Below are 21,536 nucleotides of genomic sequence, written 5' to 3' on the forward strand. Positions count from 1 at the left end.
GAATATTTTACAGGGGTATTTTCTCTGTAACTCACATCAAACAATGTTATCGATGTACTAATTTAGGCCTACAAACTATATCCATGCATACCTTCATTTTAGTTTTTGGCAACATTACAGAAGTGGTTTGCTATTGCTTTTGGACACTCTTTTTTCAACTTCTCAATCTATCTTAAATCCCTGGAAACTCCTGGTGATTTTCCCCCCCTTCTGAATAATTTAAAACTAATCTAGAGACCCTTTAGAGTCAGCTGGGAACTGCACCTGCTATGACAAAACCCATTACAATATATCAACATAACTGTTACCAAGACACATGATTGATAATTTTGAGATTTGTAATACATGAATAAGGGACGCGGTGGCTCAGTGGGTTAGGACGCTGAGCTTGTCCATCAGAAGGTCGGCAGTTTGGCGGGTCAAATCCCAAGTGCCGCGTAACAGAGTGAGCGCCTGTTACTCGTCCCAGCTTCTGCCAACCTAGCAGTTCGAAAGCACGTAAAAAAAATGCAAATAGAAAAATAGGGACCACTCCGGTGGGAAGGTAACAGCGTTCCGTGCGCCTTTGGCGTCTAGTCATGCCGGCCACATGACCACGGAGACGTCCTCGGACAAGCGCTGGCTCTTCGGCTTTGAAACAGAGATGAGCACCGGCCCCTAGAGTTGGAAACGACTAGCACGCATGTGCGGGGGAACCTTTACCTTTTTTTAATACATGAATAAATAGAATATCAGTATAAAAATGGAAAGTGTTGCTTATACATTTAACTGATTACTCACATTTTCTCAAATTGATCTTCCTCCCCCACCCTCCACTCCTTTTCTGCTAGTTATAAGTCTGAAAGGTTGACCACATTGGATAACCTGAGCAACACCAAATCTTATTTTTAAATGGCAATACACCTCTTTTTCTCTCACTGTAAATGCCAGTTGTAATCCTTCCACCTAGATCAAACTCTGCCCAAAGCTGCTATATGACATGAGAAGGAAACTGCAACTAGTTGAACTTTATCAAATTTACAGGTCTGCCCACCTCCATGATGGGTCTGGGCAACATAAACTATTGAAAGAAAGATTGAAATAAATATACAATGAGGAAAAAATGAATAGAACATATCCAGAATAGAACAACAAACACTCCATATGACATAATAACATTCCCACAACTGACAACCTAACCTAGCCAAACATTTTAAGGCCTTATTTAAATGAAGTCAATATGGGAGCAATACAAATCTCTTTTTCAAATGATCTGTTCCTAGATAAAATTCTTTCTAGTAGAAACTATTCAGAAAGGTAATAGTACCGTTAAATCTTTACTCAGGAAAGCATTTTCTCTTGGAATCTTCTGCATTTTTCCTGGCCCCACATTTTTGCTGATGCACTTATAGAGAAAAATAACAAAACAAGAAAATAACCACAAATAACCAATCATTAAAAGTGCAAAGTATTGTTTATTATTTTTAAGCCATAAAGCTATAACATTAACACTTAATATTGAATCAATGGTACTAAGAAACAAAGCACAATCCACCGCTTTTTTGCTAAATGCTACCCCTGCAATTCCATACAAGACTGCTGCAGATTGTAGAAGCTGTAACCTAAGCAACCTCTTTGTAATAAATGTTTTATGATGCAGAAATATTAATTTGCAAAATTCTATATTTTTAGTTAGAGATGTGATCCAGAGACATCCCTAAATTGTATATCTGCTTTTTGGATAGGCATAACTCTCTATTCAAGATATTTATCATCTTTCAAGGATTGTGATCCTAGGACAATAATCATTTCTTTCTTATCTGGTTTCAGGTTTAATATATTCTTCTTTTAATCTCTAACCCATTTTAGGCAGGGGGAAATTGGAAAGGGTAGTGTGACCTTCTGATTCCTCTAGTAATAGCAAATTCTCCCCTTTAGCTCTATAAATCACATTTATTATATATTTCATTTGTCTTCTATTTGTAACATCTTTTTAATTGTATTTAGAACAGAGATTTTGAAAATGTGTTGCGTACCATGAAAATAGATCTGACAAGTTAAAATTCTTCAACTACTTTACCTTCACAATTTCACCCAGGGTTTGTGTTGATTCATCCACTGCAACTAAGTAATTGGTCCTTGGTCTATGATCTGCTATATTCTGCAACACTCTGATGTGAATGGATACACAGAATGTACAGTGATTACAGTATACAATGAATATATAAAAGTAAAGGAACAATAATTTAGTTTCTTCCACATAACTCCTGAAAAAATGATTCACTAGGGTTTGTAAATTTAAAAGAGTAATGGTGCAGTGTTGGGGGGGGGAGTTGACCCAAAGTAACTGAAGATGGATCCCTTCCTTATTAGCACTCTGTAACTATTGCTTTTTTCCCCTTCTCTTCAATTGTGTCCAATTTTCAGAGACTGCCTGGACAAGTTCCTGCAGATTTCTTGACAATTGGTTGCCATTGCCTCCTTCCTAAGGCTGAGAGGAAGTAACTAGCCCAAAGTCTCCAAGCTGGCTTTGTGGCAAAGGCAGGGTCTCTGATTTTCTAATATGATATCTTAACCACTGTATCAGACTGGCTCTCTACTGTACTATTTCTCGTAGATAGTTTAGTTCTTAACCAAAGACATAAAAGTTTTACTTTTGTGAAGTATTTGGCATTAGGCAACATTCTTTTCCATGGATGTTTTTAAAGTGCAGGAATCTGTAAATTAAAATAAACCAATCTGGAAACTTACAAAAAGGCTTAAAGCTTGTTTATATTTTATTTATTTGTATCTCATCTTTATTATTTTTACACATAACTCAAGGTGAAGAACATTGTAAGTGATTCACTACCGTTAACATGAAGGGAACATGTTATTAGTTTCAATAGCGCCACAGGGAAGACATCAGCAAAATTCTGAAGTTCTGGGATACAGATAGCCCTTGACGTACGGCCATTGTTGTTATTGTTGTTAGCTGCGAAGTCATGTCCGACCCATCACAACCCTATGGACAACGTTCCTCCAGGCCTTCCTGTCCTCTACCATCTTCTGGAGTCCATTTAAGCTCACGCCTACTGCTTCAGTGACTCCATCCAGCCACCTCATTCTCTGTCGTCCCCTTCTTCTATTGCCCTCAATCTTTCCCAGCATTAGGCTCTTCTCCAGTGAGTCCTTCCTTCTCATTAGGTGGCCAAAGTATTTGAGTTTTAGCTTTAGAATCTGGACTTCTAAAGAGCAGTCAGGGTTGATCTCCTCTAGGACTGACCGGTTTGATCGCCTTGCAGTCCAACAGACCCGCAGGAGTCTTCTCCAGCACCATAGTTAAAAGGCCATAATTGAGCCCAAAATTTTTGTTGCTAAGCAAGACAGTTGTGGTGACCCATTCTATGACCTTTTTTGCAATAGTTGTTAAGTAAATCACTGCAGTTGCTAAGTGAATCAGTTTTTAAGTGAATTTGGCTTCCCCCCTTGACTTTGCTTGACAGAAGCCAACTGGGAAAATTTAAAATGATGACCATATGACCCCGGGACAGTAGAACTGTCATAAATACATGCCAGTTGCCAAGTGCTCAAATTTTGATCATAAGACTAGAGGGATGCTACAATGGTGTATCTTTGAACTGTCACTAAATGAATGGTTGTAAGTCAACTACCTGTATAGCAAAAAAGAAAAAAAGTATACTTACGCTGCTAAGTCAGTAATATGAATGGTTGGAACCACATTTCGTCCATCTCCAAAACATGGTATTATAGGAGTCTCCCCAAGCCAAGATAACTGCAAATATTTACGAAGTAGTTTAATCTACCATATATACAATAGTATGTTTTTGTATCATTCACCTAAGAAGGTAGCTTAGCAATTAAAAGGACCACATTAATTACAGGTATTGTAGAACTTGAATACTATGTCTGGCTGTATTATAAACAGCCATTAAATGACAAGAAATTACAACTACAAATGATAGAGAAAATGCATGATTGCAAAACGTATCTTGGCTTTTTTATAGTGGGGGTGGTAGATTAGGAACCATGAGTGGGAATACCTTAGACAAGGAGTGCAAAACCGTTTTGGGTTGAAGGCAGCACTTCGGTATTGAATGACTTGTCATGGACCATATTTCAAAAATAGGTAAGCCAAAATAAATAGGTTGTGCCAGGACAGAAATAAATGTTTTTATGCAATTAAAACTACATGTAATGTAATAATAAATACACTTCTGAAAGCCTCTAAGGTTCTATTTAATGATGGAGGCGGCTGCAGTTTCAGGGAATGTAACTCTACAGCTATTGCCATCTGCTGGTTTAAAAAAGCTCCATTAGAAGGCTGTGCTGGGATTAACTAGTCATTTTAATCTGTAAGGTTAGATATTTTCTTTCTGGATAAGTTGTACAGTATTAATTTTGTAATTCATTACCTTAAAAAAGTAGTGGAGAAGTCTTTCTTCAGCTCCATACTGAACACCTGAAGCAACAACATATGTGCCAAATTTGTTTTTGTTCTGGGGAGAAAGATTAAAAAAATGTCTCTATTCAAAGAAATTTAGAAAAGTAGTTGAATTCATTTCTACTGTAACAACCCATGTAATAAGGTAGAAGATAATAAATTAGAACAGCAAACTGGATGAAGATAAAAGAAGTACCTGGGCTGAGAAGAAAAAAAAATCTGTTTAGAAATTATTTAAAATGTTAAATTTAAGAGGCAAGTTAAACCTTCTAAGCAAGGGCTAATGGTCAGGCTAATCTTCAAAATAACCAGACATTTTAGTAGATAACTTCAATCATTTTTACTTCCTGACAGTTCCTTTCAATAGCCTCTATTCTTGTTAGCTAACGAAAGGATGGTGCTATCACTGCACAGTATTATTTGGGGGGGGGGGTTGAAGGGACTTCTTTAGGGGTTTTCAGATTATTGGTTTCAGTCTAGTTGTGAACATCAGAGGGAGCTTACAAAACTAAATCCTTTGACAGTTCTTCTGTCTTGAATTTTGCAAGGATGACTTGGAAAAATTGTGCATGCATGAGGGTAAGTACTACCAGAAAGTTTGGGAAGCATTTAATTATTAAAAGCTATATACCGGTACTTATAATCTAATCCTAATCCTAGTGAAATTGATAGTTTTATTCATGACGTTCACATCCATTTACTACTTTAGGGGATCATGATACTGCAAAGTTTGGACCTTTGATCTACTTGCAGAAGATAAGATATTTATAGCATTTATTCTTCCTAAGTGAAAGAGTCAGAGCCTCTAGAGGGAATGGAATGCTTGGACTTGGATTTCTATACAAGCTTGGAAATATACAACCTTTTGTATTAATGCTTACTGTTTTCCCAAGTTTGATAATGGTTTTTTCAGCATTGATGTGTTCCATAAAATTAAGATGGGGTTTTCTTCTACGATAGTCTTCTTCAGTAAAAGGTATTTCTGGATCTTCCTGGATTGAACAGATAGGCAGAGGATGATTTTCTTAATATGAACATTGAAAATCTCCCATGTTTTTAATACATTTCATCTGAAGGCTATTCAAATCTTAATGGGAAGAAACAGGTTTAAGCTCAATACTATCAAGACCTCTGGCTAATCTGAAAGATGGTATGCTATAGCAATAATTAATCTCAGTTTTCAGGTCCGTAGAAAACTAATCAGTAAAATTAATTACACTGTATTATTTGTTTGTTTTTTCCATCACTCACCGGATCAAGAGGCTTGCTTCGTGCCCATGTCATTATTGTTGATAGAAGAATGAACAATTTCTGCTTTTCAAAGTGTTTTGATTCTGCATGTAATGCTGTAGTTTATAGTTTATAGGTTAATATAAATAGAAAATGTTTCAATTTATACCTTATCACAAATATCGATGGGCTTTATCCTTCCCCAGTACTACATAAAGAATAGCATTACTGTACTAAATAATGTATTGTCAAATTCCTATAATGCCCACCCATCACCTGTTGGTGGGGTCGATGTAGCTATATAGTCCATATGGAGAGTGCTTAATTGAAGAAGACAGATGTCGTAATCCATTCATAAAGACTGTGATACACACATATCAGGATTTCACACTTGATTGCTTTCTGCTTACAGTACTGTATATGATTATACAGGATAATTGTGAAGCTGGAATGAGTTTGAAAACCTATGACTTAAGTGTATGATAATCCTCTGTCACATGACAAGGAGCTTATCCTATGCATTCCAATTTAAGCATTTAAGGGGGAGGGCCTTCTCTGTGGGAGCGCCAGCCCTGTGGAACTAGCTCCCCCATGAGCTTCGGATGGCCCCAGATCTCCAGTCCTTTCACCGCAGCCTCAAAACACTCCTTTTCCACCTGGCTGACCTGGACTGACAGGGATTTTAATTATGTTTTTAATTTTTAACTCTAATTTTTAATTTATTTTAATTTTAATTTATTGTACAGAGGCCTTTAATTTTAATTTTATCTTAACTTCTGTATTTATTGTATGTTATTGTTGTTAGCCGCCCTGAGTCCTTCGGGAGATAGGGCGGCATATAAGTCCCAATAATAAATAAATAAATAAAGTTCACCTGTGCACTTGGATCAAGCCATTTAATCCAGCAGTGTCACTGGACAAATAGTCACTCAGTATGAATGTCTTAAGATACTATACATTTAGCACAAATTAAAACATAATGAAAAAGAACAGCAAGATACGCCCAGGTGAATTTCTGAAGATTTAAGGAAATTCTTTATAATTTAATGCTTCATTTGCTAAACTAGATTAGCTAAACAAGTTTGCTAATATGAGATTATTACATTCTCCATATTATTTAAAGAACAAATTGACTGACCTGTTGCTGCCCAAGTTGCCTCCTCAATTTCTCTTGGGTCTTCAGTGATGTTATAAATAATGATATCACATTCTAACATGCGAGCTAGCAACTCATCTCGAGAAGTTGTCTAAAAATAAGCACTTTATCTTAGGTTATTGTGGATACTCATCTGATATAAATCTCTCATTGCCTAGCTAAATTTAGCCACCAAAAGATAAAATTTGGCATGATTATGGCTAGCTTTAAAACCATAGTGTTTTTCAGTGATTTATCATCAAATCAGTATGAAATATCAAATGGAATGCAAAAAGGAAAGCACTGCAGAGGTATGGAATGCAAAATACAGGGTTTTTAAAAATTTCATAAGACAGCATGTATATAAAATAAGCATATGAATAAGCTGCATATGAAACAACTTCTGAAAAGATGTGAGTTGTCTGAACATGCATAAGTGCAATATAGTTTCCAAATAACCAAAAATAATAGTTCCACTGCTTTTGCACTGGCAGAGCACATCTATCTATCTATCTATCTATCTATCTATCTATCTATCTATCTATCTATCTATTTTCCACCTTTTAAAATATGTTTTATATAAAACTCAAGGCACCAAATGCCCTCCTCCTAAGAGCAAAGAACAGATTGTGAAGAAGATGTAATGGCACCTTTAAGACCCTGTCTTCTTGTCATAAATAAGGTGAAGAACTGCTTTCTATTGTCTCAAAGAGCAAAACCCAGAATAATGGCCTTAAATTTAATGTTTCAAGTTTAAGGCCTTAAACTACAGAAAGTATATTGAACATTAGGAAAATTGAACATTTGGGAAACTCTCTAACAATTGGAGCATTTCAGCAGAGGGATTATTCATTAGATCAAAGAGCTGGGTACCTCTTCACTGATAGAGGCTATGCAGTCATATATATACATATACATATACATATACATATGTGTGTGTGCGTGTGTGTGTGTTTTGCTTAAATCTGAATCCTTGCACTGACCAGGGGATAAGGACTTTATGGCCAAGTGTCCACTGAATTAGGAGAAGTTGTCGGAATGAAGTTTGCCTCATGCAATTGCAACACAAACTCTGACCTCTGGTTTTCAATGACATGTAATATTGAAGTGTATGTAGAAAATAGCTGAAATTTGTATTATCATAATACACTGTTTATCATTTGTTACTCCTTTCCCTACCCAAGAATGCCTACTATATTCACAATATACTTTCTTTTGCTGCTTTATATTGTAAGATCCTGCAATTTTTTAAAAAAATCCTATGTGAATCAAATGCACATCCAGAATTTTATTCAATAAATTGAATACTTACTGTATATACCTCCGTGGCAAAAACTGGTTTTGTATTCTCTGCCTGTGAAAGAGTTCCCACTATTTGATATATTCCTTCTTTTGGTTTAGGAGGCCCAGTTTCAACAACTGATTTTCCTTCCTCATCTTCTTCCTCTTCCTCTGCTATTTCTTCCAAGGAGGCTCCAACAGTACAACTGGCCAGATACTTACAATGTACAATAAATAATAAGATGGTAAAAGGTAATTCAGTGTTATGAATCACAGTTATTCATTATTCTATCTATCTATCTATCTATCTATCTATCTATCTATCTATCTATCTATCTCTACCTCTCTACCTACCTACCTATCTACCTTTCTCAATGCTGTAACCTAGGAGTGTGCCTCCCAGTGGCAGCCCCTGCCCTGTGTAACACACTCTTCCTGAGATCTGGCAGGCATCACCCCTTCTAGCCTTCCAGAAAGACTTAAACAGCTGGTTTCCCCCCCCCCCCCCCAAATACTGGGATAGGGTCTGATTGGAACTCAACAATTGTTTTCTATTTCAGAGTGGCATTTTAGAGTCCCAGGTGTTGTTTTGTGAGATTTCTTTTTACATATTTCCTCCTTTTATGTTTTAGTTATTTTACTGTAAGTCACTCAGAGTTATGATATATACGCTGGGCAACCTTATTAAAATAAATTCTCTCTCTCTCACACACACACACAAGTTGATATGAGATCTTATGCACTCTTATTTTCTCTTTTTGCTATCTATTCTTGTTCAATAAAAAAACCATAAAGCCTTCAGTCATAATGTGTAAACCTCTACCCTGCTATAATCAATTTTTCTGAGTGGCCTACTGTATAGAGAAAATAAGATGTTAAAATTCCACAATCTGATTAAAAGCAATCATAATTATTATTGCAACTGTCCTCAAAATAGTTCCATCTTCAACATTTTTGTAGAAATAAAGAGGATAGCCTGACCTCAGTTGTGAGGCTGTTCCAAAGCATTGTAATGGTCCCAAAAAACCAGCATCTTCTAATTAAGTTCTCCCAAAGCTCTGACAAATGTGGCTGTATACATAGCTTCTCCCTGGATGTTGTGATAGGTTCGGCCAATGCTGTTTTGGAGTAGGCATACTCTAGCCATTGTTTCTGGTTTTTCATTTCCTGGAAGGTCTCAGTGAATCAAAGTATCAACCAGAACTGAATCCCAGAAAGAAGTCATTTGAAAGCAATAATGCCCAGATCTTGATTGTTCACCAGAAAGAAGGTTGGGAAAATTCCCAAGCAGCTCTTTGAAAATTAAATAGATCAGGTAGTCTACCTGAATAGATGCCATCACTCCATGAAAGTCACAGGTGACCAGCAATTGCAAATGATCAGGATGTAAATGGAGTGATAGAAAACCTCTCTAGATCACACAACTGTTCAGAAAAAAAGTGCTATATGACCACTACATATGATAGGCCTGACATTATTTGAGACAAGCTCATGGATAACATGAACTCCTAAGAACCAACCTCTAGACAGGAAGGCTGGAATTCCCCAAAAGTGGAAATTCTGTATTTTCAGCCCAAATATCAGTTCCAGAAATTCAGAAAGGAATCATATGGAGCAAGAACTGGTACAGCAGCAATATCCCAGGCTATGGCCCAATTCAACAAATAGCTATTCACATCACAGTATCTCAGTAACAGTTACTGATTACAGATACCCCTTCACAGTTAAATTCCCTCCAATCATGTTGCTGCAGTAATGTAAGAGACTGAATGACCTGTGTTTCATTGTACAATTATATCTTCACTAACTTGGAGCTACCTTCACTACTATATTGTTATGTACATTGCTAAGGAGGAGTTTGAGTCCTAGCTTTAACAAAGTATTGGAGAATATATAGGATAGCATGTTTGCATGATAAGCCAGATAGCCACATTTTAGCCTATAATTTGTGCAAACTCCCCTATATTTAGTCAATGGGTGTGGACTAACACTAGAACTTTTGATAAATTAATTGAATAAATCATTGCAAGTGTGTTATACATTGAGAGACAGGGGCAGTTCAAAAATGTGAAAAATAAAAGATACAAATAATTAAAATCCTGTCCCAGAAAGGGTGGGGGGAATACAAAGATATAGATATGAGTATGAAAAAGCCACAAGGTTAATCTCCTTCACAAAAAATGGTTGACAGAGTCCTACAGGAGAGCCTTTTCTATCCTGGCTCCCACCCTTTGGAACACTGTACCTCTTGATATGAGATCCACCTCCACCTTTTTAGCCTTCCAAAAAGGCCTTAAAATATGGCTTGCAGGTTGTTCTGGAGTCTGGATACGGGTGGGCCATTGTGGAAGTGGTTATTGGATTAAATAGAGGGTTCTACCTTTAACCCATTGTATATCCTTTTGACTTAGTTATTTGTGTTAATTCTGTTTTTATCCTGTTTTAATATTTTGCAATACTATTTTTGTTACGTTGTAAGCAGCTCAGAGTTATGTGACAGCAAGATCTCTTAAAAGCAACACAGGAGAAAGGCCTAATTTGTGTAGAAAATATGTCTAAAGTTAAGCTGATTTTTCCCCTTTTCATTGCTCTTTTTTGATTCATATCTACAACTACACTCTTCATAAGAATTGCTTATCCCCTAGAGCAGAATATACAGGGTTCATGATGACTGACTTCTTGCAGATAAACAGCAGATGGAGGGCTACCCAAACATGTAAAACTGTAATTGATATATAATCACTTTGTAAACTGTTTTGAAGATAAACATTTTACTTCAAATACAGACAGTGGGGTTTAGAGATTAAAACATTGGGAAGATCCTTGAATGCTCTCAGCCCAATCCCTAATCTTATTACTACAGACTATCTCACTGAATATTGGGGACTGGAAAAATTGGCTACTTTGAATGGCTATAGGAAAAGTAGGGTATCTTGTATTGAACCTATGCCATCAACTATCAAAGTCCAACAAATATTCAGAGATCCCTCATTTCCTTTCTCACTCTTTCCCATACAATTAACCTGTTGAGTGATAACTTAAATATCATGACTAGAAAAAAGCCGAGTGGACTCTTTTCCAACCCTTTGTACAGGTGATGTGTTGATGCTATCCATTCAGTCGAATGCGACTTTCCCGTAACTTTGCTGCAATGGAGATGCATCTGGCGGCTCCGCGGCGTGCCTCGAAGCGGACGGCCACCCTCCCTCCCGTTTCTCAGTAATGCATCCTTGCGCCCCCACCTTCCCAATGTTTCTGCCGCCATAGCTGTCCAAATGGTTGAGGAAGATCCTCTGGCTGCGAATGATCTCTTCTGCCTCCGCTACCGCTTCCTCTTCGTCCGACATGGTTGCCGTTGACAAAGTGGCCCGAGGTTGCTGGGCAACCGACTCACGCGCTGGCCTCGGCAAAGGAATGGGAGGAGGAGCAAAGGGCACTTAGCGAAAGACGAGAAGTGGGCGGGGCTTCAGACTGAAACAGAACCTCCGTCCTCCGCTACGCCAGCCTCCAAAACTGGGTCTCCTCGATAACAAGTTGGCGTGTCGGAGTTGACTATCGTATCTCGATGGACCGCACCGCTCCTCAATCGAGGTCCGAACGCCCAGTGTCTAAAGCTGCAGTCCAACCACCCTGGAGGGCTAAGGGCATCCTTCTGAAACATCAATCCAACTTGATTTTGGGTGCAGATTTTAGCATGTAGGGAAACAGGGATAATTGGGAGGAAACAAACTCAGCCATCCATCTGTCCAACGCTTGTGTGTTATAATCAGAAACACTGGCTACATTTATTACTCTATTATCAATTTTTCTTAACCTTAGCGCCCTTCTCAGAGGTCCTCAAAATCAAAATTATTTGCCAGCCTATTTTGAAAAATAATACAGTATTACAAGTCCCTTCAAATTATTATGACAAATGATAAGAGGCAGTGAATGCATCCATTTTAATTTTTTTTATATCGTAAATATTGATAAATATAACCCATACAAACAAAACCTCAATTTTTAAAAGTGGGAAGGGGACCTAAGAGTACAAGACCCATTGTACAGATCATTTATGTGCCTTTATTTAAATGTACAGCCTCTAACATAAATAAGTAAACAATAAACATGGCTAGGTTATTCACAAAGGAAAACAAAGTCAGTTACATAAAGTACATTTCCTCCTATAAATCTAATTGTGAGCATATATGTATTCAATTGTTTGTGCACTTCATATTTTTAAACAAATGTACAAAATGAAATACAGCATTATAACAATTAAAAATGTAAATTCCTGGACTAACTTCTCAGCTAAGGTATCTAACACCCAAATAGATTCAAAGGCGCAAGACATTTAAGTCCTTCAAACTATGAAGTTCATCTGTCTGAGAACTAGGAATGTTATCATTATATAGCAAAATGTATCACTGCACAGTGCTACTATGCTATGCGTAAACTTTCATTTAAAAACAGGCCCTTTTTGCAAGCAATAAAAATTAAAAACAAAATATTAGAGCAGCACTGTTAGCAAATTTCATATTTAGGTACCCAATTGTTCTCTCAATTAAAATCCATCTTGACTCTTTGGTTTTGAGTTAATATTGTTTTGTACATTAATTTAAAACAATGGATAAAATACTTAAAGGTAATATAGAAATATTTAGTAACTGGGAATATATTAAGGCGTGCAAAATACTTTCCAATATACTGTACATTATGTAAACATTTAAACTGTAAATATGTATTCCATTTTAGCAAAAACTGTAAGAAAGATGGGGCTTTACGAAGAATGCACCTTTTTAGTTCCTTATCTTTGTGCTTATACCATTTGTATTTCAACTGATGAATACATTCATTATGCCAACAGTTCAGCTTCTGTTCAGTATTCAATTTGCAACCCATACAATAAACACTGCTTTTTACTGCTAATAAGTATTGGACTTCAAATGTTTGTGAGTGTATCTTATTATACAATTTAAGAGCATTCATTCTGATTTCCTAGTGAGTTAAGAGAATGCACAACAAATTGAGATAAATATTGTAAATGAAAAATCTATTTTACTAAGCTTGGCAAGGCAATTTTCTTCATAAACTAGTCTTGGAAAACACTATTGTGCAAATTTTGAACAAGCATTATCTTGTTACAAATATTTAATGCAACTGCAGTATTACTAAAATTAAGAACTGATTTAATACAGATTAAAACTGAAACATTATTCAACCACTTGAAAAAAATTTAACCAAGAACTATAACTTTGTTTGAAATTTTGAGAACAAATTCACTTATTTACTGAGAACAACATCAGTTACGAAGGTAGTGCCTTTACAACTAATAGAGCAAGTATTTTAAAAGCAAGAAATGTAAGTTAAACAAAGTATTCCTTTGCCAAGTCTCAGTATAAGCTGCTCAAAATTCTCAGTTACAACAGTTTTTGGTTATAGATTCAATCAGGACTGCCCATCACTTTCCAAAGCTTCTAGTCTTTGTAGTAATGCATTTCCAAAAGCTTCTCGATATGCTGGACTAACTGAGTCTAACAAAGAGTAGACAGTCTCATGGTAGGGATTCTGTAAACTGTCATCCACCTGGTCAAAATCATAAGCAACCACCTAGAAAAGAAAAATACATTTCAAAAGTAAGAAAGGATCCAACACAATATAAACACATGGATAAAGTAAGACGACATAAAATGTTCTAGAGCTTTTTCTCCCTTTGAATACTTAAAAGACAACCAATAACACGTTATTCTCAAGAAGTGACTAATACTAAAGATAAATTTCACGGATTTTTATAGCTATGGTAAATGGGGTAATTTGCATCAAATTACTGATTACTGGAAATTTTCTATATAAAATATTTGGAACTTAAGGAAAAGGAAGTAGACTGCTTTTTTAACAATGTAGTGTTGTTTACTAGTCTGCAGCAAATACTTAAAAATATATGTGCAAAAGGAACATTACCCTGAGTCCTGCTTCTGTTAGCTCCAGGCAATATCTGTTCTTTTCCCTAGTTTCCACATTGATGTATGCTACATCTTCAACACATGGGAGACTTTTAGAGACAAACATATTGCTCACAGCAAACAAAACATCATTCACAACAGCTTCTGCTTCTATTCTCATGTCCTTCACATCTTCAAAATCCTTGAATTCCGACTGGTTCTCAGTCTCACTGTTATTGGATTCATCCATGGAATAATCAGTCTCCATTCTGCACACAAAAATATATGTATAACATATAACAAAAATATATGCATAACCTCTTGCATTTATTCAGCCAGAACTTTTCAGAAAATCTAGAACTTTAATTACAATTCATAGCAACATTTAGGCAACATGATATTCCAAATAGATCACAGATTTTTTTTAAAAAAAAAATACCTAGGATTTTAGAGTTTTGAAATAATCACTTAAATTTTAATTTCATGATTTCAAAGCGCAAGCTTTTGTTGCACTCATTGATTCTGAACAAATTGATCAGCCAAGAGGAGGTAGCCTAGTCTGTGTATTCAACACAGACTAGGCTACCTCCTCTTTCTTCTACTTAACCTCATCGTTTATTACTATTTTCTGTATGGGCATGTTTGCTTAGAAACTTCCTTCCCATTTGCTGCAACCTTCTGTTTTATAGGCCATTCCCTTCTTATCACTCTCCAAGAGCACTGATATCCTACAATCCAGAAGCCCATATTTCTCATCAACCCCACAACCCTTTCTCAGCATTTCTTGCGTAGCACAACTCCAGCTCCCCAGGCAACCTGAGAATAATGGAATATATGTAACTAAGGTTGAACTGGGGGAGTCTTTGGTGCTTTCTGAACTTGGTTGCTGACTTGCCGATGTTGCAAAGCATCTATACGAATGCATAAAGGACACTCTCGGGCCGACACACCACAACCGAGGCGGAGAAACTTCCCTTTTTCTCTAGAAATCGTGGAAGTTGAGGTCCCAACACCTCTGGAAGATCCCAGGTGGAGAGTGGCTAACGCAGGGCAGATACCAGCAGCGGATGCACCTTTCTCTCCGACGTTGCACTGAACCGTCGCATCGCCACCCCCGCGGTCTCCCGTGTAACCACCCAACTTCCTCCAGATGATTTCCACCCCACCCACCCCCATCGCGAGGGCATATCTACCCATATCCATTCTCCTTCGGCGTCTGCTCGTCGAATCGGTCTTGCATGAGAATGGCTCCTGGCCCCTTCACTACGGAGATGATAAGCCTCTCCGCTCCGAACAGTGAACACCTTTACGGGAAGCCGGTAGGCAGCAAGACACCCCCCCCCCCCGGCTCGCCTGTTCCCACTCTCCAAGCTGTCACGTGCCACGCTCACTAACGATTGGCGGCCTGGAAAACAAGAGCGGCACTTCCGGGTGCCAATGGCGCTTCCACGTGGTTTAGGAGGGGAATTCTAGGACTGCAGAGAAGAGGATTGGAATGGAGCCGAGCTAGGAATGTATTTAATGAAGGATAACCATACCATTTCAGACAAATGCTGTCTCTTCTTAAAATCTTCCAGTGTTGGAGCATTTACAACTTCTGGAGGCAGGTTGTTCCCCTGATTAAATTGTTCTAACTGTCAGGAATTTTCTCCTTAGTTCTAGGTTGCTTCTCTCCTCGATTCGTTTCCCTCCGTTGTTTCTTGTCCTGTTCTGCCTTCGGGTGCTTTGGACAATAGCTTGACTCCCTCTTCTTCGTGGCAGCCTCTGAGATATTGGAACACTGCTATGTCACACCTAATCCTTCTTTTCATTAATCTAGACCAGGGGTAGGCAACCTCGGCTCTTTTATGACTCGTGGACTTCAACTCCCAGAATTCACAGCTGACTCAGGAATTCTGGGAGTTGAAGTCCACGAGTCATAAAAGAGCCGAGGTTGCCTACCCCTGATCTAGACGTACCCAATTCAAGCAACCGTTCTTTATGTGTTTTCCACCAAACTCATATGACATCTTTTAAAAAAAAAACAAGCCTTTCAGTATCTCCCTGCACGCGCTTGTGAATATTCCCGTCCTTTTCAGGCTGACATGGACTCGCAAACTAACGGCCTCCGCTGCTCTTTCTTCCTCTTATCTCTATATTCCAAAGGCGTGAGGGTCACGTGACGCTTTCCCCCCCACCACCCCCCGCCCCCACCCCGCGCGCGCGTCTTCTCCCTTCCGCAGCCCAGAAGATGACGAGGCTTTCTCGCAAGACTGACGTCCTCCAAAGCGTGCTACGCGACGCGGCTGAGCGGCCCAACAACTCGGCCTCTCCGCCCAGCCGGTTGGGGCGGGGAAAGGGGGCGGAAAGCAAAAACACCTCGCGGCCAGCCGCCTCCACGGGACAGCGAGAGAGAGGTCGGGGGGGGGCAAAAGCCGAAGACCCTCTCGTGGCTGCGAACCTCCCACGCCCGGCCCTTTAAATTTCGCGGGGGGGGGCAGGCCTCGGAGAAGATGGCGGCGGTTTGAGAGGCGAGATGGAGCCGTCCGCTCTCGCTGTCGCGGCGGTGCTCTGGGAAGTCTTAAGGCGTGAAGCTTTCTCGGGCAGGACTGAAGAGACGAGTCGGGAGGCTCTTTCTGACGACTAACCGAGACCCGGTCCCCGGACGGTCCCCTTTCCCTCTCTCAAGCAGACGTATTGTCCCCGGTCCCCCTTTCAACTCTCTTGACATTCAGTGTCCGCCTCGGCACGCCCCTTTTCTGGAGTGCCTGACTCGTGGGGCTGCCGACCCTCCTCTTCTTCCCCCGTCCATTTTCGTGCTCTTGACGGACCCCCGTCGGGCAACTCCTGAAGACCGTTGTCGGTTCCCGGCTCCTGTCCTCCATTCCTTTTAACTTCCCTGCACTTCCCATCGGTCTCTCTCTTTCACTTAAGAGTTCTCTCTCTCTCTCTCTTTCTCTCTTTTCCTGGCCATCATGCCTTGGCCCTTCTCGGAGTCGATCAAAAAAAGGGCCTGCAGGTATCTTCTGCAGAGGTACCTAGGGCACTTTCTCCAGGAGAAGCTCAGCTTGGAGCAGCTCACGCTAGATCTGTACCAAGGCACAGGCTGCTTGGCACAGGTGCCTCTAGACAAATGGGTAAGTGATCTAGTTCCAGCTGGCAAATGAGGAATTGTCCTTTGACAGGTATACCCAGTCTTTTGTTTCAGTTTCCTGCCTATCTTCTGATTAATGTTCTGATTATTATTCCCTGGACAAAATAGTGGAGAGCCCTGTATTGAGGCTGTTTGGTGTAATCCAAGTTCGATAGATGTAAAAACAGATTTACCTGTGAGCAATGTCTCATTCCCAAATATTTGGATCATAATCCAAGAACTTATTTCTCTCCTTCCTAATTGAAGCTGTCGTGGTATTGAAGTCAAAATTGATTTTTTTATTTTATACTTGGGAGGGAAAAAAGGGAATAATAAAAGAAATGGAAAACAGTTGCCTCATTCAGGTTGTTTTCAGTTGGTTCACTTAGAAAAAGTGCAAATTCATGTTAGAGTTAACTTCTAAATCAACTCACATGTTGATACATTTTATTCGGTACTGCTGAACAATAACGGTTTCAAAAAGAGGCCAGGTAAGGAAAACCTCTCTAGATTATGGAAACTCTAGTACTGGAAATAGTATTTGACCATTGAAAATTTATTTTGTCTTATGATTTGAATTGTGAGATGACTGGATTAGTAGGATATTACTAGATGCCCAATTTCATTGTTTGCATGATCCTGTGAAAGTGTAATATACAACTCATAGCTATGATAAGTATTTGATCAAATCCATATTTGGCAGCATTATAATTTAGGGATAAAGACGAGTTTTAAAAATTGATTCTGGCTATGTGGAGAAGTGCAAAACATGCCTTATAATATAAACATCAAGAGTCTTTGTAAGCAGAAATACATTTGTGATTATATGCCTCAGTTTAGCTTTTATAGACCAAATATGTTTTTACAGAAATTTAGTGGGTATTTAAAAATTTTAGAAAACATTTTTTTACTAAAATTTTATTTTGTAGAATATCAGTATCTTTCTCTATTTTTATATTTTAATTGATGTGGAAAATATTATAATTCATCCCCCACAAGACAGAGTGGCTGTGGGTATTTGGACCCTCTGGAGACAAAGTACTTACATCTGTGACCAGGTACATAAATACTAAATATACTATTTGTTTCTTAAAAACATATAGTCATTAGATGAGATGGCTCTTTTTAGAACAATTATAATTCAGTACTTTATGTGTTATGATAAAATGTGAAATTGATAATGATAGTGTTGGCAGATGCAAGGTAAGCTTCATAAAATTTGCCCAAGTTCACGTTACTATGATTTGATAACATTTCTGTTCATATAACACTGACAGATAGAATTCTGTGCACTATTTGATCTGGAGCAGATTTCCTGTCATTTCTTATTCTACCTTTTAATAAAATATAGAATATTACAAAGAGAGTTTCTCTTTTAGCTTGAAAATGAAATATTTTGATGTAGAGGAAGGTAATTATGAAGGTTAAGGCATTTCTAAATATTGACATTTAAAAGTGCAAGTTTGGGAAGCTGTTGGATTGATTTGTAAGTAAGATACTATGACCATACTTTATTGCCCAACAGTTGCGGATCTGAAATGTTCAGTCCACATGTATAAGACTGATTAATCAAACTGGTTTTTAGCAGCTTGTTGAAAATTGGTATCTCAGTTCTGTAGTTTGATTCTCTGGAATATTGCAGTCATTTTGATAGTTTTCTGATTAAAGCAAATAACCTATGTTACTTTAGAGCAGCGGTGTGAAACTGCCGGCCCATGGGCCGGATGCGTCATGGTGAAACCGCGCCCATCCCATTGCCGGCAGTGGAAAAAAAGTCATGATACGTCACGACACGTCATGTGATGTTGCGAGTTTGACACCTCTGCTTTAGAGTGTTTTGAATGAAGGTTTTGGGAATGCAAAATTAAACACATTTTTTTTCTCCTTGTGACAAACCAATTAGTGGGTCTAATTCTGCCTAAAGCCTGATTCATATGTAGCAAATAAGGTCCACTTACATTGTAAAGTGTCATTATTCTAAATGGCAAGAACTCTTTTTCATTTGAGGCCACTGGATTCTTTGGTAGTTTGCTATGATTTATTTGCTAAGCTGTCTGATAAGTTGTTCACGTTTGTTGAAGTCCATGTTGGAAAATTATAAATGCAGTATGAGTCTATTCTTGGCATAGCCACACTTGGTTATTTCAGTTGCTTTAGCCTGAGGATATAGAGAGAGTCCCTGGAGAGGTGCAGTTTATCACTCTTGTCTTTTTGGGCACTAATGTTGTCCAAGACTAAGCACCTGAAAGAGAGCTTTTTCAGTGTCCTTAGTTTTACATGGTCTTCTAGATATACCTCCTGATAGTTATCCTGGATATCTCAGTCATATTCAGTACCATTTTTATGTAGCCTGGGTTCATTGGATAAACTCCTACTTATTAAGCCCTCGAAGAAGCAACCTCTTTCTACCCCCATGGCTATCAAGTAGAACCTCCCACTCAGGAAGGAACAGAATTACTTTGGCACGGTTCTTCCAACCCATTCAGGTGGTCCTGAAGGATATTTATTAGATTTCTTGGAGGCTTCTGATATTGATCATAAGACAAGATGGTCATGTTTTTTCCACCAGAGTGCCTCTAGAGTCTATGGGTCATTCATGAAGGAAATCAACTTGGTTTCAATCTCATGCCTAGGCCTCAGTCTTGATTGTCACAGGTCTAGATATAACCTGTTTCTTCCATTCTTTCCACAACCTTCCTCTAATATAAATTAATATTCAAGGCATGTTCTGTTTGGTGAGCTTTTTGTAAATTTGTTTTTGTTGATTTTTTGTATATATTCAGTGTCATGTATTGTGACTGACTTCTTTTAGAGCTTCTTAAACCTAATAAGCTCCCTGGGTGATATTTTCTAGAGTAGTGGGTCACGCTAGGAGAAACAATATTGACTGTGTCAAGGTAATGAGATTAACTAAAGGAATATGCAATTGAGAACATCTGTAATGATAAAGAGTCTGAGCTATAAGCTGAATTCTTCAGGAAATATTGTGTGTTCTTAAATAAATGAACACCATTTTCTGTTATGTGCATTTTTTTGTTTTTAATTAACTTTTCAGTGTTTCAGCATTTGAAAGCATTTGCCATGTTACAGGATTTATAAATGACATTGTCAATTTATTACTATTATTAACTTTCCCACAGCTTTATATAACTGATTAACACAGTAACATGTACATACATAAGCACAAATAGTTGTTGGCAAGTATGACAAGCATTTTACTAAAAAAATAACAATTTACCTTAATTGTGATAAAGCCTTTACAATCATTTTACTTGTTCTGTTAGGTAAATTTGTCTGTGACTATGAAATTAAATTTTGTAATATTTAAAATGGTAGTGATAGTGAATTGGATTTGTTGACATTGGGTATATGAAATAAAATATATTATTTTATTGGAGCATAGAAGTAATAGAAATGGGAGCATCCAGCCATATTGAATGATATGTCCATTTCTGTGAATGCATACCCCATTTGCATTAAAATTACAGATTGCAGTAGAGAAGGAAATAGGATTAAGGGATTTGTTTTTCCATATTATATCATAAGAGCTATGATGCATCAGACGAGAAACCTAGATATATACAGTATTCTACCATATTTTTTCCACAGTGGCTAACCAAATGTCAGTAATAAGATTACAAGTAGGACATAGGTGCATTACTGTTTTCTATGTATGTTTTGCGTATACCAGAACCATTGTATACTCATTGTGATTAGTAGACTTTGGTAATTTTAACCTGTGTGGATTGGCCTAATCATCTCCCAAAGGCATCCAAATTGGCAACCATCTTTGTTATTTTAAACACAGAGAGATTTTTTTATTGTTTTGGGTGTGTGCAGTGCTTTAGCTTCAATCTTGAAAAAGTGCTTCAAAATACATAAGAGTGTGAAAATAAGATCTGTCTGCAGCACGTTTTTACTACCCACATATTTTCCCATGATGGGACAGCTTTGGAAGGCAGCCACATGGTAGGATCTAATAACCACGTACCAAATACTAAGAGGTATTTTTTTAAAAATACTGTGTCTACATTTTCACATATCAAAAACACCTTTTGAAGATTGAACCTAGAGCATTCTATTATTCTAGCAATTACTGCTAAAACTTGTATTTTTGTAAGCAGTTAAATCTAATTTGCCCTAGATGCAGAAGAGAAATTACCCATGTTTAGGTTAAAATTGTAATTAATGTTACGCATTCTGATAATACTACAAATTCTGTGTTCTTCTTCCCTATGCTTAGAGCCTGAATGAGATTCTGGAATCGGCAGACGCTCCACTGGAAGTTACTGAAGGATTTATTCAGTCAATATCTCTGTCCATTCCTTGGGGCTCTTTGCTTCAAGATAACTGTGCACTTGAAGTAAAGGGCTTAGAGGTGGTCTTCAAACCAAGACCATGTCTAGGTTAGTTAATAAATAACAGTTGCTTGTC

The 21,536-nt window shown here is 38.0% G+C and overlaps 3 protein-coding genes across 5 annotated transcripts in view; 1 reads left to right on the plus strand and 2 right to left on the minus strand.

The window, feature by feature from the left end:
* Window positions 1-11,601, minus strand: part of AK7 (adenylate kinase 7) — a gene marked incomplete at its 3' end in the record, with an annotated part of 49,905 nt that extends 38,304 nt beyond the window's left edge. Inside the window, exons 1-9 of the mRNA XM_083353870.1 lie at window positions 11,312-11,601; window positions 8,101-8,286; window positions 6,792-6,900; window positions 5,675-5,769; window positions 5,305-5,415; window positions 4,395-4,478; window positions 3,666-3,754; window positions 2,060-2,150; window positions 1,307-1,384 (exon numbers count right to left, since the gene is read on the minus strand). Of these exons, the coding sequence (XP_083209996.1) occupies window positions 1,307-1,384; window positions 2,060-2,150; window positions 3,666-3,754; window positions 4,395-4,478; window positions 5,305-5,415; window positions 5,675-5,769; window positions 6,792-6,900; window positions 8,101-8,286; window positions 11,312-11,416 (948 nt within the window). The 5' untranslated portion in view covers window positions 11,417-11,601. The remainder of the gene's footprint in view (window positions 1-1,306; window positions 1,385-2,059; window positions 2,151-3,665; window positions 3,755-4,394; window positions 4,479-5,304; window positions 5,416-5,674; window positions 5,770-6,791; window positions 6,901-8,100; window positions 8,287-11,311) is intronic.
* Window positions 11,602-11,996: 395 nt separating this feature from the next.
* GSKIP (GSK3B interacting protein) lies at window positions 11,997-15,533 on the minus strand. The gene is made up of 3 exons (XM_083349622.1): window positions 15,184-15,533; window positions 14,010-14,259; window positions 11,997-13,658 (listed from the first exon to the last, which is right to left on the minus strand). The coding sequence occupies exons 1-3, from the start codon at window positions 15,228-15,230 to the stop codon at window positions 13,497-13,499; spliced, it is 459 nt and encodes a 152-aa protein (XP_083205748.1). The 5' UTR covers window positions 15,231-15,533; the 3' UTR covers window positions 11,997-13,496.
* Window positions 15,534-16,270: 737 nt separating this feature from the next.
* Window positions 16,271-21,536, plus strand: part of ATG2B (autophagy related 2B) — a 60,239-nt gene continuing 54,973 nt past the window's right edge. For all 3 annotated transcript variants that reach the window (XR_014494400.1, XM_083379456.1, XM_083379457.1), the window contains exons 1-2: window positions 16,271-17,106; window positions 21,346-21,508. Coding sequence is in view for 2 of the 3 variants with exons in the window: in XM_083379456.1 (XP_083235582.1) it covers window positions 16,945-17,106; window positions 21,346-21,508 (325 nt within the window). In the remaining variant the exon portion in view is untranslated. The remainder of the gene's footprint in view (window positions 17,107-21,345; window positions 21,509-21,536) is intronic.

Source organism: Vipera ursinii, assembly GCF_947247035.1.
Source record: "Vipera ursinii genome assembly, chromosome: 1".
Lineage (NCBI taxonomy): Eukaryota > Metazoa > Chordata > Lepidosauria > Squamata > Viperidae > Vipera > Vipera ursinii.